This window comes from Hibiscus syriacus, unplaced genomic scaffold (assembly GCF_006381635.1).
Source record: "Hibiscus syriacus cultivar Baekdansim isolate YM2019G1 unplaced genomic scaffold, ASM638163v2 tig00112350_pilon, whole genome shotgun sequence".
NCBI classification, from domain to species: domain Eukaryota; kingdom Viridiplantae; phylum Streptophyta; class Magnoliopsida; order Malvales; family Malvaceae; genus Hibiscus; species Hibiscus syriacus.
In genome coordinates, this window is record NW_024063311.1 from 88,555 (window position 1) to 106,935 (window position 18,381).

General features: G+C 35.7%; 1 protein-coding gene and 1 non-coding gene across 2 annotated transcripts; both read right to left on the bottom strand.

Annotated features, from left to right (window-relative positions):
- Nucleotides 1-14,663: 14,663 nt before the first annotated feature.
- LOC120178486 (uncharacterized protein At4g14450, chloroplastic-like) lies at nucleotides 14,664-15,056 on the bottom strand. The gene has a single exon (XM_039184316.1). The coding sequence runs from the start codon at nucleotides 15,003-15,005 to the stop codon at nucleotides 14,679-14,681; it is 327 nt and encodes a 108-aa protein (XP_039040247.1). The 5' UTR covers nucleotides 15,006-15,056; the 3' UTR covers nucleotides 14,664-14,678.
- Nucleotides 15,057-18,112: 3,056 nt separating this feature from the next.
- Nucleotides 18,113-18,239, bottom strand: LOC120178501. The gene has a single exon (XR_005521518.1). It is a non-coding gene; the product is annotated as a U11 spliceosomal RNA (small nuclear RNA).
- Nucleotides 18,240-18,381: the final 142 nt, after the last annotated feature.

Here is an 18,381-nt window from a genome sequence, read left to right on the forward strand (position 1 = left end):
GTTTGTGTTTGGATTTGGTCTCTCTTTATATGTGTAAGGAATAATATAAATGGAGAATGTATCTAAACATTTTGAAGCAAAAAATTAATATTTGGATGTCCCTTTCGTTTACGTAAGATTTATATTTTTGAATAATTTTTTATTCGAGAGTCCGATCGAAGACAAATCGATACATATAGGCAGAGGCGGGGTTAGACATGCACAATGTGCACGACAGAACAGGGCTCCGGAATAGCAAGGGCATCAAAAAGTTCACAATAAAGTTATTGATATTACCGTAGATGATTAAACTATAAAAAAGGAGCCAAAAAAGCTTTGTTCGAAGGAAGATATGAGAAATTTTAATAATTAGTACTATGCTACAGCGGTAAAATTTATCTCATTTTTTTAGTCTAATTCACTTTACGAAAAATGGCATCTTTTTAAGAATTTGCACATGACCTCTAACTTCTTAGCCCGACCCTGCATATAGGTGTCCATTTTTGAGTGGATCATCCTCAATGAAGCCAAAGTTATCGGAGAATTTGGGTTCATATAATAATCAAAAATGAGAAAATCGCCTCAGTGACCAAAAAAAAGTTATAATATACGATTTTAACCAACTTTTTTTGGATTTGCCAAAATGACCAACAAAATCGCAACGCGAAATAAAAATCGCAACGCGATCCCCAGAATCGCAAATCAGTTTCCAAAATCGCAACGCGATTCTTGAAAATCGCAACGCGATCCCCAGAATCGCAAATCAGTTTCCAAAATCGCAACGCGAATATGAAAATCGCAACGCGAACATATAAATCGCAACGCGTATCCGTAAATCGCAACGTGTATCCGTAAATCGCAACGCGTATGGGTAAATCGCAATGCGTATCCGTATATCGCAACGCGTATCCGTAAATCGCAACGATAATACATAAAATCGCAACGCGTATCCGTAAATCGCAACGCGATATTTAAAGCGCCATTATAATCGCTACGCGTATTTTATTTTCAAATTACAAAAAGAATATTAAGACAAAATCCCGTAATCGCAACTCATAACCTAAAACCTAAAATCACAACTCAGTCCCATCTCCATCTCTCACTCTCTACGGCGAAGAAATTCGTCCCCATCTCCGAAGATTTCCGTCCCCATCTCCGGCGAAATCCCTCACAACCATTCACGGTCAGAAATCCCTCACAATATTCAGAAATGGAAAATCAACCTCCGAGGGTTAGTTTTTTTAATTATTTTTATTTTGAAATGTTTGCATTATTGTAGGTTTTTCATATTGAAACTGATGATAAGTTTACTGGTCATTTCAATAATAGATTAACCATTTCACTTAGATTTCATTTCGCGTTACGATTCTGTCGTTGCGATTTTCATTTCGCGTTGCTATTCTCTCGTTCCGATTTTCAAGTTAGTATTTGTCTTTGTCTTTGTTCTGTCTTTTGGTTGAAGTAATGCAATCCATTCAAGTTTCAATTTGCAGAAGAGTCGCAACGAGATAAATGAAAATCGCAACGAGAGAATGACTGTCGCAACGAGAGAAATGAAAATCGCAACGCGAAATGAAAATCGCAACGAGAGAATCGCAACGCGAAACCAAAATCGCATTGCGATTTTCATTTCGCGTTGCGATTCTCTCGTTGCGATTTTCATTTCGCGTTGCGATTCTCTCGTTGCGATTGTCATCTCGCGTTGCGATTCTCTCGTTGCGATTTTCATTTCAACCAAAAGACAAAACAGTGTTGCAAATTTTAGTTTCAAGAATAAACTACTACTTTTTATGTTTATTGTTTTTGGTATATCTTCACAGTGTAGTTTTTGGTATATCTAACTTGGTATGTTTATTGTTTTTGTAGAAATTTTTTTCGGCTCAATTGACCTTGAGAAATAAAGTCAGCCTGGCCACTACAATTGCAAAGAAGCTTTCACCTGCTCAAAGACAATTGTTTGAGGAAACCTGCTTCGGGCCATGGCTGAGAGTACAGCATCCGGGTGGAGATGCTAATTTGACCATTTGTGGCTTCAGACCATGACATCAAATCTACCCGACAGTATACAACGTGGTGAGGAAGAGATATGGTTTCATTTTCCACCAGCGTATACTTGTTTTGGGCGGAAGGAGTTCTGCTTAATCACTGGTCTACGATTCGGACACGATGATGTAGGCCGGTACACTCGTCATATCGCCCGCCCATCATGGTTATCCCGGGTTTTTCCGGATGAGTCAATGGAGAAGCCGAACCTACATGTCGACGACCTGAAGAAATTGTTTAATAAGAAAGCTGGTTTCACTCGGATGGATGACGTCGATGTTGTCCGAGTATGCCTTCTACTACTTGTGTATGCCGGCTTTTTAGGCAGAGAGGCCAGACAACCTATTCATCGGGAGCTAATAATATTGGTAGAGGACCTGAATGCATGGAATCTGTTTCCGTGGGGTTCGTATATATGGAAAGCTACCTGGACTAAGTTGTCGTCTGCCTTTGATGACCGCAAAAGTTTGCGGGGCGATGGGTCCAAATACACTTTGTCAGGCTTTGTTTGGGCCTTTAAGGTAAGAATTTCTATATAATGTTTCTAAAATTATAATTAATTATTTAACAATTACTAATTTTGTTATTATATTGTTTGTAGATTTGGATATTCGAGGCTTTCCCCAGCATGCGTACATATGCAATAAAAACGTCAAATGATATTCCCAGGGCTATTTCCTGGAAGAGGAAAACTCTGTTGGATTGGGAAGACTTAATACCATATGCCACAATAAATAATGTAAGTTAACACAAATACTTTCATATATATATAAACAAGTTATTAATAGTAGACGTTTAACTTTGTTTGAGTTTTTATATTTTAGGAGGCTAACATTCCATTACAAAGACTGACACCCACGGAGGAAGAGCTTGCCACTGATTGGTGGCAAGCTAGTCAGAATTTTTTTGATGGCACGGATGATGAGCAGCATCCACTTCCTCCAATTCGAGAGCCATCACCTCACCTAGAGCCATCACCCGATCGACCCGACTATACACCTCTAGAACGAGAGCCATCACCTATCCCGTCACATCATCGAGCCTCTTCTCCACCATCACCTCATGATAGGCGACCGGCAAAGATGCCACGACTCCTATCTCCCTGTTCTCCACCTCCACCTCAACGGGATGAGTCAAGGGAGTTACGTGATGAGGTCAATGCCTTGCGTGAGGAGATCGGTACTCTACGCGATAACGATGGTGCATGGCGTGTGGAGGTGTCAACTTTACGTGGTGAGGTTGCCGCTCTACGTGAGATGATAGTATCGTTGCAGAATGAGGTTCATACTCTACGCAACGAGGTAAGTTTAAGATTTTCCATATTTAACTTAATGATAAATTTACTCGTAATTTCACTTAGATTAGCCATTTCACTTAGATTGCTTAGTAAATTTATTCGGTTGCTGCCAATTCTGCTAAACTGTGTATTCTTTAACACTGTGAAATAGTATTTGTCTTTGTTTTGTCTTTTGGTTGAAAGTAAATTTGTTCGGTTGCTGCCAATTCTGCTAAACTGTGTATTCTTTAACACTGTGAAATAGTATTTGTCTTTGTTTTGTCTTTTGGTTGAAAGTAAATTTGTTCGGTTGCTGCCAATTCTGCTAAACTGTGTATTCTATAACACTGTGAAATAGTATTTGTCTTTGTTTTGTCTTTTGGTTGAAAGTAAATTTGTTCAGTTGCTGCCAATTCTGCTAAACTGTGTATTCTTTAACACTGTGAAATAGTATTTGTCTTTGTTTTGTCTTTTGGTTGAAAGTAAATTTATCCATTCAAGTTTCAATTTGCAGAAGAAGAAATAGTTTACTTTCGCAACACGAAACTTAAAATCGCAACGCGAAACCAAAATCGCAACGCGAAATGAAAATCGCAACGACAGAATCGCAACGCGAAACCAAAATCGCAACGACAAGATCGCAACGCGAAACCAAAATCGCATTGCGATTTTCATTTCGCGTTGCGATTCTTTCGTTGCGATTTTCATTTCGCATTGCGATTCTGTCGTTGCGATTTTCATTTCGCGTTGCGATTTTGGTTTCGCGTTGCGATTTTAAGTTTCGTGTTGCGAAAGTAAACTATTTCTTCTTCTGCAAATTGAAACTTGAATGGATAAATTTACTTTCAACCAAAAGACAAAACAAAGACAAATACTAACTTCAGGGTATTAGTTTGAAACATATTTTTCTTTGTTATCTGATGCATTTTGTGAACTATGATAGAATAATGACTTGGGTGAATACAATGCAAGTTTGAAACATATTTGTCTTTGTTTTCACTGTTTAAATATCATGTCTGTTTATTTACTGATTTTTGTATTTAATTATTTAGCGGCCCGATAGAGTGGATGCTTTACGTCGGGTTATGCTTGCACGACGGAGTTCACGCATCAGACAGCGTGCACGTGCTATTAAGTCTCCGTACACCCCAATAGTGCGAAGACACCGCAAGAAGAAGCCCGACTCGCCTGTCATCCCTCAAGAGTCCACTCCTATCGTTGAAGAGGCCCCCCTATCATTCCTCGAGAGTCCCCTCCCACCGTTCAAGAGGCCACTGTCATCATTGAAGAGGTCCCTCCCACCATTCAAGAGCCCGATTCACATGGCGTCATATGTAGGCTTCTTGAGAAACCCTCTGACGTGCCGGACATGATGGATTCAAGTTGGCTCTTGTATGAGTTACCGGCCAGTACCATACCGGTATCTGAAGAGGAGAGGGAACAACTACCGGACACAATTCTGGATAACACCCTTTGGGCTAAGACCGCTGTTGATTTTATCTACATGAGCGGAGCCAGGGGTGTTTCACTGACATATGCAAGCTCACCGATGATATCTATTTGTTGCTTGATCGGTCTTGGTGGGGCGTATTATTAGGGGTCGAAGACAATGGCTATTTCGATGGGGGGGTAAGTCTTATATTTTTCTTATATTTCAATTTGATTAATTTTTTTTTAAATTTATGTAAGTCACTAATATATGTCTTTTTTTGTAAAACAGCATTTCGATGCGTGGGTGACACGTCTTCTAATAATAAGAAACTTAAGAAAAATAAAAATATACGATATACAATTATGCCGACGTCTTTTCACGCCGTTCACTTGAAGAATGCACGAAATGAATCATTTGATTTGGGCAATGGACAAGCTAAACTTTATCCTGCATGGTGGGAGGTCGATAAGGTTAGTATTTATTTTAGATTGAGTTTAAAGGTTTTATAAAATAAGTGCGCAAATGAATGAATTATTACTTATGATTGCAGGTGTTTATCCCTGTTTTGGAACGTAAACATTGGATTCTCGTCGAGCTTCAGCTCCCATCCCTTAAGACAATAGTGTATGACAGCATGATAAATTACATATCATTGGCTGATTTAAGAGATGTTATTAAGGGATGGAGCTCTCATTTGGCTAAATTCTTGGATGCGATCAATTATTGGACTCGTTCTGGAAACAAGAAGCCAAAGAAGCTCAATATTACAGTTATTAGAGACGAGACCGCGCCACAACAAACGAGCGGAGCCAGAGGAGATTGTGGTCCTCTCGTATGCTTGGCGTTGGAGCGTTTGACGACGGGAAGCATCAAGTATCTACCTCCCACCGATAGAGATAGAGCTGCAGTAGGCTTGTGGTTTCGGCATTATATGGCTAAATCGATATATACGAGACGCTGCCTACCTGCATCCGCGTTATAAAAATGTCAATAAACAATTGGTAAGTTTATATACTTTTGGTTTGAAAATGTTTGGTTAAGTACCTAGAATTCAATAATTTGCTGTTTGTAGGTTTTAGATGTGTAGAAAGTGTTGTTTGAGCAAATGTTTGGTTTCTGCAGGTTAATCTCAGAAGTGAACTGCGTGAAAATGATGTATGGCTGCAAAAGTTGATTCAATAGTTTAATTGATTGTTTTTTGATTGTTTAATTGATTTGTAAAAGTTGATTCAATAGTAGATGATCGGAAATAAGAATTATTGCTTATTTTTTGATTGTTTAATTGATTTGTAAAAGATGATTTGTAAAAGTTGATTTGTGTAATTGATGCGAATATAATTCTTATTTGTGCTTGTTTAATTGATTGAAATGTAATGGTTGATTTTGTTGATTTCAATCTGCATTATGTTGAAGGCAAAATTGACTATCGCAATGCGAAATGAAAATCGCAATGCGAAATGAAAATCGCAACGAGAGAATCGCAATGCGAAATGAAAATCGCAATGCGGAAATGAAAATCGCAACGAGAGAATCGCAATGCGATTTTCATTTCGCATTGCGATTCTCTCGTTGCGATTGTAATTTCCGTGTTGCGATAGTCAAATGCATGCCTAATAGTGATAACAACTGAATAACAAGAGTTGGTTAAGTCAAAATGGTTGGCCTGAGTCATTAATTCAACTGAAAATGTTAAAAGTTCACACATAAAATCCACATAATACAACGTTTGCATTTAAAAATCACCTAAGTTAACAGTCCCAAAAGGTGAAGCCAATTGTGATTGGGATTTTGAAGATGGTTGCCTTTTGCTTGACACCATATGAGCTTTGGATTTTGATGAGGATCCATATTTTGGTAGAGGAAAAGATGATTTTGATGGCACTGGTGATCCACATGTCAACCTTGTATGACCACTTTCCTTGCACCGACTACATGTCGATCTCTTCTTCTCTTCACCCTTAGACGGTATACGATCGTGACTTTTTGGTCGGCCAGGTAGCCTTCTGTCCATGGCTGGTGGCAAAACTGTTTGTAAGTCATCTGGTATGTCCCACTCAGAAGGATGTGGAATAGGGTAGACAATCTCGGCATAAGTCTGTCGATAAACTTCTGTAGTGTAGCAATCCATAGCGTATGCGCTTGAATCATCTTGGTTTAAATGAAGAGCAACTTTTATAACATGGCCACACGGATAACCAGATGTTTGCCATTTCATACAACTACACGTCTTTGCATTTAGATCGACTAGCCCATTTAAGTTATTATCCAGTACTTGAAACAAAGTGTTTGAACATGGTTCAACTCTCCATGACGTTGACTTCACAACACGTTTCGTTATCTTTTTTTCAGTCCATGGTGTAACACGATGTTCCAATGTTCCTGTAAATTTAAATAAACAATACTTAGTAAAATATATAAATATGATAAGTTACGAATTCAAAGAAATAATACCTGCATGGTTTCTTTTCTTGTAGTACCACTGTTGAATAGAGGCTCGAAAAAACTCCATTAACATAGTAATGGGTAATTTCCGGGAATGACGACTTAGAGCGTTGATTGATTCTGCACTATTAGACGTCATGAAACCATATCTTGCTCCAAGTTGATGTACTCTTGACCATCTTTCAAACCCGACATCTTCTAGTGTTTGAGCACACTGAGGCAAAACACGTCTTAAACAATTTATATGCTTATTGAAATCCACTTCCCGATAAGCTTTTACAGCCTTCCAGTATGTCCATTTGTGCTTTTTTATACCAGCAGACCTTGATTTTAGATTTCTATACAAATGAACACCACAAAGTCCATGAAAAGCATCTGGGAAACACCTTCTAACAGCGTTGTCAATTGAGTTTGCCCTATCGGATATGATTGTCAGATTGCTAATAGGACCTATGCAATCCCTAAGATGCCCCATAAACCATGTCCATGAATCAGAGGTTTCAGATTTGCCAACCCCGTAAGCTATTGGCAATATCCCATTGTTAGCATCCATGGCTACTGCTAATAAGTTTACTCCAAGGTATCGACCTTTCAAATGTGCTCCGTCAACTATAATAACTGGGCGCATGCAAGTAATAAACGAACGAATCTACAAAATAATATACACAAGAAATATAATCATTTAAATGTGAAATGCATGTAACTAACAAAAATGAGTCAACAAAATTATATTGATTTACTAACCGTAGCACCAATGGCGATAAACAGCAACTCAAAGCGTCCATCTCTATCTGTTTTGATATGAGTTACCGACCCAGGATTTTTCAGCTTTAAATTGTGACAATAAGCCGGCAGTTGGGCAAACGATGCTTCTGGCGACCCCCTCAACAATTCCAAGGCATAACATTTGGCTCTCCAAGCTTGAGAATATGATATACTAATCTTGAACCGAGCATTCATGTCAGTCATAATTTCATGTCCCCGATATACCCTGCCATTCAAAACATTAACTCAGCCAGAAAACCACCCAACACCTTTTTGTTTGCCTGTCTATGGTGAGGAAAAACTTGGGTTCTTGAACATGTATGTTTATCAATAAAAGTCCTAACTTGAAACATTTTGCAATCTTTTATTCTCTTTGCAATCAATAAAATCATTACACACATGGTCTGTTTCTTCTTCTGAAACATCATCAAAATCCGTGTATTGACCAATATCAAAGTCCGGATATTGACCAAGACCAAATTTCGAATACTGACTAGTACTCACAATTTTTTCTGTTGGCTCATCATCGTCTAACTGGTCAATACGAAAACCGGAATTTGGTGCTGAAAGTTGATTGGGATTTGGATTAGAGAAAGGTTGTGGGTTTTGAGAAAAACTTAGTTGATTACTACCCGCTACTGACCCAACAATACTACTTCTAGGTTCAACAACATACAATGTAACATCATCTTGTGAAACACTAATGTAAGCAATGAATCGTTCAACATCTTCATTGTCGGTTAACAAATAAACTTTACCATTTCTCTGATAAGATAGCCTAAATCCACTTAGGGGCTCTAAATTCAATTTATTTGAAACACGTAGCATTAGAGTTTCATAAGTTAACTTTTGTAAAGACAATTTTAGTTGAAGATTCATGGGTAAAGGCATATATTGTAAAACACCATGAACATTATCCCATGACCCTCCAAAACACAAATCTATCCAAACATGATCAACATTAGATGATTTCATGGTTGTAAATTAATTTACTAAACAGACGAGCTGCGAAACTAAAACCTGTTGCCGGATTGGGAAGGATGTCGTTGGATATAGGAACGGATGTCGCCGGAGAGAGTGATAGATGGAGATGGAATGAGTTGCGATTTAGGGATTTAGTTTATGATTTCAGTGTTATATACCCAAAATTTCAGTGTTGTGATTTACAGATTCTCGTTGCGATTTACGGATTATCGTTGCGATTTACAGATTCTCGTTGCGATTTACGGATTATCGTTGCGATTTACAGATTCTCGTTGCGATTTACGGACTATCGTTGCGATTTACGGATACGCGTTGCGATATACGGATACGCATTGCGATTTACGGATACGCGTTGCGATATACGGATACACGTTGCGATTTATGTGTTCGCGTTGCGATTTTCATATTCGCGTTGCGATTTTGGAAAATCGCAATGCGAATTTGTACTATCGCATTGCGATTTTCAAGAATCGCGTTGCGATTTTGGAAACTGATTTGCGATTCTGGGGATCGCGTTGCGATTTTTATTTCGCGTTGCGATTTTGTTGGTCATTTTGGCAAATCCAAAAAAAGTTGGTTAAAATCGTATATTATAACTTTTTTTTGGTCACTGAGGCGATTTTCTCTAATAAAAAGTCTATCAAATTGTAAACTCTTTTTAGTAATTAATCAAAATTTAAAGGTCCTTTTCCTTAATAAACGTATCTTTCTCGGAAAAAATGTCACTTTCTTGATCGACGTTGTGTTTCAAGGTAGAATTAGGGTAAGAATTTCAGTGTCTTGTCATTAAAAAGGAGTGTGTGTTTGGTCTCTTTGTTAGGGATTGGGTTAGAATTTAGATCTTGAATATTTGGATAAGGCTATGAGAGTAAATATGACATTAATTTATTGATTAAACGTATTGTGTAAAATAATAATGTAATAGAATATTTTTATTAACGTATTATTTTCAATCAATAACTGAATGTCATCGAAGAAATAAATTTTCGAGATGTTATTTTAAAAATCAAATATTTTATAGTGTTATTTTTTTATAGATATCGTTAATTTTATTAAAAATAAAAAATATTCAAATTATAATGAAAGTTTACAACCACATCTGCAAATTAAATATATAATAAAAATATTTTCCTAAACACAAGAAAACTAACTACTTAAGATCATACAAGGATCATACAAGTAAAATGTTAAAAAAAACTTAATCAAATAAAGTCGAACAAGAGATAAATACAAATAGATCTGGCTGTATCGAAAAACGGACTATAAAATAGAATAAAACTATTGAAAGACCACCGACATACCATGAATTAGAATCGAGCGATGTGAAAATACCATCCACGAAAACAAATAACATATCCAAATTCAATCCGAGAGTTCAAAGTAGAGAAAAATTATCATGATAACAAATAAGCGTCATCTTGATCAGTTGTAGCAATATCAAATCCAACCTTGAAAAAATAAACAAAAACAACGGTCAAACAACTGAAAACATGTCATAGAGACAAAGAAAAACGTGCGATAAAAATAAAAGAATACATGCCAAAAAAGTAGAATTATTAAGAATAAAAAACAAAAAAATAAAGATATACTATAATAAAACAAAGGAAGAGTAATGAATATCGACAGACAGTCGACAACAGATATCAATAGTTTAAATCGATCATTTTTACTGCACTAATTTCATATATATTTTTTCAAGCATTACTTCAAATCAATAGTTCTTTATACACAAGTAATTCTAGAGTATTCAAACTTTTGTCATTTTTAGAAAATAAATACTTTTTTTTTATTTTAAATTTTATTTTTATTTATTTTATAAAAATGAAAGATAGAAGCTGTTTTTAAGCCAGCCTTTTGAAAGAATAAAAATGTACATGGGTGATCGTACCAAAACACAGTTCATGCGTGACCAAAAACTATTCCTCCAATGACAAACATAAGAAAATTCCCAAAATCTCAAATTTAAATAATCACATTCACCTCCAATTCATTTCTCTCATAAGAAACAGTAGAAGCAATCCATGGAAGAAACAAACACCACCACCTCCTACGAAGCTCTTATTAATCACTTGTTCGACGATGATTTATTTCATGCAGATATCGCATCGGTATCTTCGATTCTGTTTACGATTTGTAATGTTTATATAATATGTGTGTACAAATTTTCACGCTTATGCTTGATGCAGGTAAATTCATCAATTTTCTTTCCAGAAGAATCCATAGGAGCTCAATTGTTCCATGATGAAAATGGATCAGTTCATGAATCGGCTAAAGATCCGAATCCTGGCAACACTGCAGCTCACTGCAGCTCACTGGAGCGTCGGCCATGGTTGAAAGAATCCGATCCAGCAAATTCCGGTAAGTTGTGGTCGGCTATTGAAATTATGGTCTCGAATACGATTCCGGTTGCATTGTGTTCATGGTGGTTGTAAAGTGATCCTATCGTGATTAATAATTAATACACCATGCATGCATTTCTTTCTCAGGTAATGAAAAAGTACAGCCAAAACCCAAGCTACAATATACTCCAATGGTTGGTCCTCTCATTCATTGTTCCAATCTTCGTTTTCCTTTAAGTATTCGTATTTTATACTTGTGTCGATCGAACACATCGTTATCGATGAAAAACAGAGGAAAATCAATGTTATTGGTGTCGGACATGTACTCGTGTCCGACGTTCATGTCTATCACATAGCTTATATTGACTTGTTTCTTGTTTCAGAAGAAAAAGAAGCAACATTACATTAAAGAGAGAACATTGTACCAGAAAGTAATGGAGGAAGTGGCGAACAAAACTCGTGACGCTTTCCTTAAACATTATGGTGATGATTCGGTTCATATTCGATTCCAACAGGTAAAGTCTAATTTATTTGCCGAATTTAAGTGTATATCCAATCATCTGGTCTGTGATGTTTCAATCTCTTTTACCAGCTATGGAAGTCGAAAATGACAAGTAAAAAGGTTAAACTAGGTCATCTCGCCGGAAAGTTACGAACTGCAGGCGTTGCAAGCCGTGTCGATGATCTTAATTATCCGCGGTACGAAAGGGTGGACGAATGTGGGAGGGGAAATGGGAGTTTCAGTAAAGAAAAGGACCCTCAGCTGGTATGCCTGCAATTCAATTAATGTTCTATACACCTTTGTTAAAGTAATTGATGCCCTCATCAATTTACTTAGCATCGTCTAATTTCCGTGTTCCGGTCCACGAGTCGTGTTTTCAGGCACCTTCACGGACGACTGCATCGATTCCACTGCAAGGACAATCCATACAATTCCAATTCTTCCCGGCTGATCAAGATGGCAATGGAAGAATTTCGAAATCAGCTGCACATAGGAAACATCGAGAAGTTGGTTCTTCCAAGGTATGTACATGTATATATATGCATATGCATATGCATAAGACTGAACTATACTGTGGGCTTGATTGTGATGTGTTTGCTTTAATGTAGCAGCAACAACCAAGTAGACCATGGCTTGAAAATGCTGGTATAGTACTCTAACCTGAAATGCATAACTCAATTATATATATATTCATTCATTCATGCTTTGATCATTTGCAGGTTCCGAAGAACCGAACCCGAAAAAACTCAATCCGCGAAATCCGGCAAAGGTTGATCAGACAATGTTCTCATATGACCAACTTTTATTTCCTATGTTACTCCAACTCATATCCGACACCCTCGTATCTGATATGCATATCTAGATACGAGTAACCTACGACGACATCGATGTTTTCGGTTTGTTGTGACCCTCACTATGCTGTTATCTTATTTACAGAAGCAACAACTGCATCAACCTTGGTTGAAACAAAATGAGAGTGGTGGATTCAAGCACCAACAAGATGAGGAAAGGGATAGTATTTTACAGTGCTTTTTAGATCAAATGGTTTGTGTATTCGAAACTTAACATTGATTTAAACATGTTCATACCGAATACATACCCGTACCCGACACTTACATATACGATGTTTCTGCAGCTAGATTGACAGAGCAGGATGATTTGCTTCAATGCAATGGATAAGCTATTTATGAAGGTAAGTTTTGACACTATATTATATACTTACTGCATCTTTTTTTTTTGATAAAAAAAATTAGCCGACCCTTTTTCCCATATGTAATGAGGTAAGGGGAGATAAGATAGTAGGCTGCCCCCAACACCAAGTTGGGAGTCCGTGGGAGACCTCCAAATTATGAATTGTCTACCATGTGACTCGATCCCATGACCCAAGGTTAAGAGCCTTGTGGTTTACCAACTGAGCTGGAGTGCAATTTTTTTGATGATGTTTTTATTGATTTTTCTCTCTTTTTCTTTTGCAGTATTTCAAAGGAAATCTCAAGAACAATGTGATGAACATGTAATTGTGGTTTAATTTGAGATTCTATTAGATTCAGACTATAAATTATCTATTAATTTTAGGCATTGAAGGGTAATAATCAAAGCACTGAAATTTGGTCCATTTGGATGTGATTTGTGAGAGGGATTTGATTATGATTCTGACAAAATTAATGCTGCAAGCTGGATTTCCCCAAATGCTCCCAAAGGGCATGTGCTGTGTGTTGCCTTTGTAGGGCTATCATTCAGCTTTCATTATATTATTCTTTTGGTAACTCAACTTCAAATCATTTTAATTTGATTAATCAATTTTTGAATTGTTCTACTATTGATAATTCGGACGTTAAATAAAAAATAACATTATGACATGATATGTTTTTTGGGGTGAGCGTTTGATCGAATCAAGTTAGAAATTTTCAAGTTATTCGTGTCGACGTATTTTATAACTGAAATTTAATTTAAAAATTTTTCGAGTCGAATGAATTTATAAAATTTGAGTTGAGTTGTTCGAGTTTCTGATTAAATTTAATTATAAATAGTTATAATATTATGATACTATTTGATTCCAATTTAAATGGTTTTCTATAACTATATACAATACATACATATATATATATATATATATATATATATTTCATTCCAAATTAAATAATTTATAAAATAAATCACAAATTTTAGATGAACATAAGTTAAAAAAGGAAGGTTTTTTAGATATACATAAGTTAAAAAAGGAAGGTTGAAGACGATGTAATTGACTAAAATTATTGTCTAAGACTAAAAAGATTAATGACGATAATTACAATTATTGCTCAATACTTGAAACGACAAAGAAAAAAAGTCATTTTTAAGATAATTAAAAGGGTAAATTACACGTTTAGTAACTGAATAAAAATGACATCGTCTTGATATAAGTAATCACGTCATAACGTCATTTAATTATTGAACAATAGAGTGACAAAAATTTCAATATGTAAAGTTCAGTGAATAAATTAAAAATATTAAAAGTACAATAAATGAAATAAGAGATAAATAAAATTTAGTTACCAAACATGTAGCTTATCCTAATTAAAATTTAAAGGTAATAGTTTCTGTATAATTTATAGAACATTACTGCCTTGATCATTCAAACCGGATCTGGTCATATTAATAATAAAACCGGAAAAACAAATACTAGTCCATCCCCATTTTACCCTTTGAATTGAAATATCATTTTCGTTTGTTACCTTTCACTTTCCATCATTTTCTCACTTCCCAAGCAGGAAAACAGTAAAATAAACGAAATTAATGGAAAGATACAAAACTGTGTTTAATCAATACTTTTGAACGTTAAAGGAAGTATAATAATATGAACAGATTGTACAAAAGTGGTGACTTGCTCACGCCGTTAGATCTAACTACAGTTTCTTTCCGTCTTCGTATACACAACTAAACCGGCACAAACGACGGCACCAACTGTGCCGGCTCATAACAAAACGGCGCCGCTGGATGCTGCCACATCTTCAACACAAGCTTCTCAGGCTCCGTTTTCCGGCTCTGTCGCGGAGGCTGTTCCTGAAGCGGTGACTCTTCCATCCGATCAATCGAGGGAGGGGAAGAAGCGAGCGGAGATAAGAGAGGGATCGCAATGTTCCAGCTCGAAACCGGACTTATTTGTAAGGAAGCCGGAGCCCGACGTTGAAGTCGGCTGGGCTGCCGCCTATATCCAGCGTTGACAGCGGTGGTTTTCTTTGTCGCAGTTGACATGGATGGCATTCTGGGGTTTCAGGCGATAGTCAATGGTTTCTTCGTGATTGATTAGAGACAGAAATTATGGCAGTTTACAAATTGTTGCTTAGCTTTTGGAGGGCTTTTATAGGAAGAAGGGGGCAAGTGGAACGCACGTGTAAAGGATAAGCTTAGCTGGAAGTTTACCCTTTACATATGGCTTGGATTTGGCGCTTCCTTTTTTTTCCTTGACTTTGACTGTTTTTTAGTATATTCCATTTATTATCCCCATGGTTTTTTTAAAATAATTATATTCTTAACCTTTTATGTAATTTATTTTCTAAATTAAGAAATTAAATTAATTAAAATAGATTTTTTATCAAATTAATCATTAAATATTAATATATATTATAATTCATATGATATATTATAGTTTTGTCACATAGACTTTATATATATATATAAAATAAAATTTTATTCAAAATTAATAAATTTATAAAATATTACTTGACAATATGATATGTGATTTTAATTATAAAATTAATAAATTTAATAATTAATGTCGATAAAAATCCAAATTGATAAAATTTTATATTATAGAAATATACTTGAATATAAAAAATAATATTTTAAATTTGAGAGCTCATGATACTTTTATTGTATTCATCGGTCAAAAACTTCTCTTCTAAACAACAACAAAAAGATGACGTGGGTGGTTGAGCTGACCCCACAGCTCGCAACTAAATACCATGGGTGGGGTACGGTCAGTGTTTTCCACGCGCCGCTGGATTTGGACCACCCAACGCTTACGGGGACCACATAGAGCAATAATGCTTCATATAAACATTTGCTCCAAATAATTTCATAATGGTTTATTTTGAATTTCACCCCTCTAATTTGTAAAAATAAAAATTTAATACCTTATTTTTTGGCATAATGTTAAAAATACCCCTAATGTTTGAATAAATAATAATTTTGATCCTTATTCTTTTTTTGGAACATTTTGGCCCTAACGTTTCGTTTTGGAGAAAAATGTTCATCCATGGATGGAAACAGTTAGTTAACAAACATTTAACAATTTAAAATATGAGTTTTTATTCTAAAATTAAACATTAAGAGTCAAAATAGTTTAAAAAAGAATAAGATTAAAGTGACTATTCGATCAAACGTTAGGGGCCAAAATATTACAAAAAAAATATGGGCCAAAATAATTATTTTGATAAAATTAAGGGTTAATTTTGACATTATACCTTTTTCAGTATAATCGTCTTACATTGGACCAATTGATCGATTCAACTAAATTTAGATAATGCAAAGGTCTTGGAGCTATTGTGTAAACTAAAGTTTATACAAGAATGTCTATTTTAATTTCATGTGTTCTATTTAGAGTTTAAGAATAATTATTTTAAGTTTTAAGGTTTATAATGTAAGACTTATATTTATAATTTAGGGTTCAAATAGACAAGAGTGTGTAAACTTTAGTTTACACAACTAGGGTATAAAAAAGCACTTCTAAATTTATCATTTTTCATAAAGCATAATGACAGAACTATAATAATTTAAATCAAAAGATAAACTTCTTAGTTTGATAAAGTAGAGGGATGAAATTCAAATTAGACATTTTCTATACATGCATACCATATTTGGGGTCAATCTAACGGTTAGGACATCAGTTACGTGGTCAATTGCAAGCCTCGTCTGACTGACACGTTACTGGTAGATTTTATTTTTGGGCGAATCATGAATGGACTGAGTTATTTCATTTATTTAATTTCTAATATTTGGTGCATAAAGACATAAATAGTAAAGAAATTGTTGACATTCTTTGAGGTTCTAGGTTCGAGTATCAACAATACTCAAGCGATATAAGTTATCTTTGCATATATATTATCTTGTATTTATCTTAAATTAATAAAAATTCTAATATTTGTTAGATTACATAAACTTTTATAAAATTAAAATAAACTAATTTAAATTTTATTATCAAATTTAGGTGGAATTTACTCAAGGGTAGGACCGCCATTTCAGAATATTTCAAAGGGCATTTTTGATAAGATATTCTACAACTTTATTTATTTATTTATTTATTTATTATTTTTCCTTTTTTTCATTAATAAAATTAGTTTTATGCTATGATTTTTTTGGTAAATAACGAGAAAAAACATTCTACTGCTCTATCCTAAGACGATATCATCATGCAAGAGGGGAATAATCGATGATTATTCTTTCCACATCGTCGAAGCTTGCGCTCCTAGCCAGTTTGTCTGCAACCTTGTTTCTATTTCGGTGTACATGTTGTATGGGAATCTCTCACCTCCGGTTAATAATTCCTTGTATATGTGATGAAACTATGGTAAGCGAAGCTTGATTATTGGCATTTCCTTTCAGTATCCTTACAGCATTTAAGATGTCCACTTCCAGTATTAGGTGTCTGATCCCCATATCCCAGGTGCATACAAATCCAACGTATATTCCTCACAGCTTGGCCTCCAGCGTTGAACCAATTCCCAAGAACTTCTTAAACCCGAGTTTCCACGGGCCAGCCTGGTCTCTTACTACTCCGCATGCCGTCTTACCATCTTCCTTCCTCCGGGTTACATCTGTGTTTACTTTGTGCCACCCGTCCGGTAGTGGCTGCCAGACTTGTGGACCTGTGCTTGTAACCACTGACGTTGGGTCTGATTGCTCTTCTCTTTTTATTTCGCGGATAGTCATGGATACTAGTCTACTTCGATCGAGGATGCTAGCGTCGTTCTCCGTCGGATTGTTGAAGGCGATTGAATTTCTGGACAGCTAGACATTCCATGTAATGGATCCAAATAGAAGGTCCCACTCCTTACTCTCCTCTGAGGTTTATGCTATGACTTTAATACAGTCAAAAGATACTATTGAATGTTGATTTTGAATGGTAAAAAAAAAAGATTTTAATAATTTCTTTTCTTTTTTAAATAATGGGTTGAGAAAAACATGCTATTAAAATAGAAAAGGAGACAATAATTAATTGCCATTTGATAACAACAACAAAAATTTATAAAAATGAGCTTCATGTTCCATTTCCAATGGACTTGACTATACTATGAAGAAGCCCCTCGTAATAACAATTTTTATATTTTAGTCCCTCACTTAGTTACATGGCATCAGCATTGGACTGGAAATGGAGGGTCGGCCGAGCGAGCCAACCCTATTGGACTCCACAAATTGTGTCGGCCATATGTCTTGATAGCCATACAGCACCCACCAAACGAGGGTGGGCGTGGCATATTTAGCCAACCGACCCTTTTAATTTTTCCATTGTTGTTTTTCAAGCTACTATATAGGCGAAGCCCTTACCATTCTTGAACTCTTCACTACATGTGGGAGCTTGTAGGATATATGTTACCATCTCATTAGGAGCCCGGTATCACATTTTGAAAAGACGAGGGAC

Excerpts from the sequence above, each read along its gene's own strand:
- LOC120178486 (XM_039184316.1), bottom strand. The coding sequence starts at position 15,005 with ATGCCATCCATGTCAACTGCGACAAAGAAAACCACCGCTGTCAACGCT.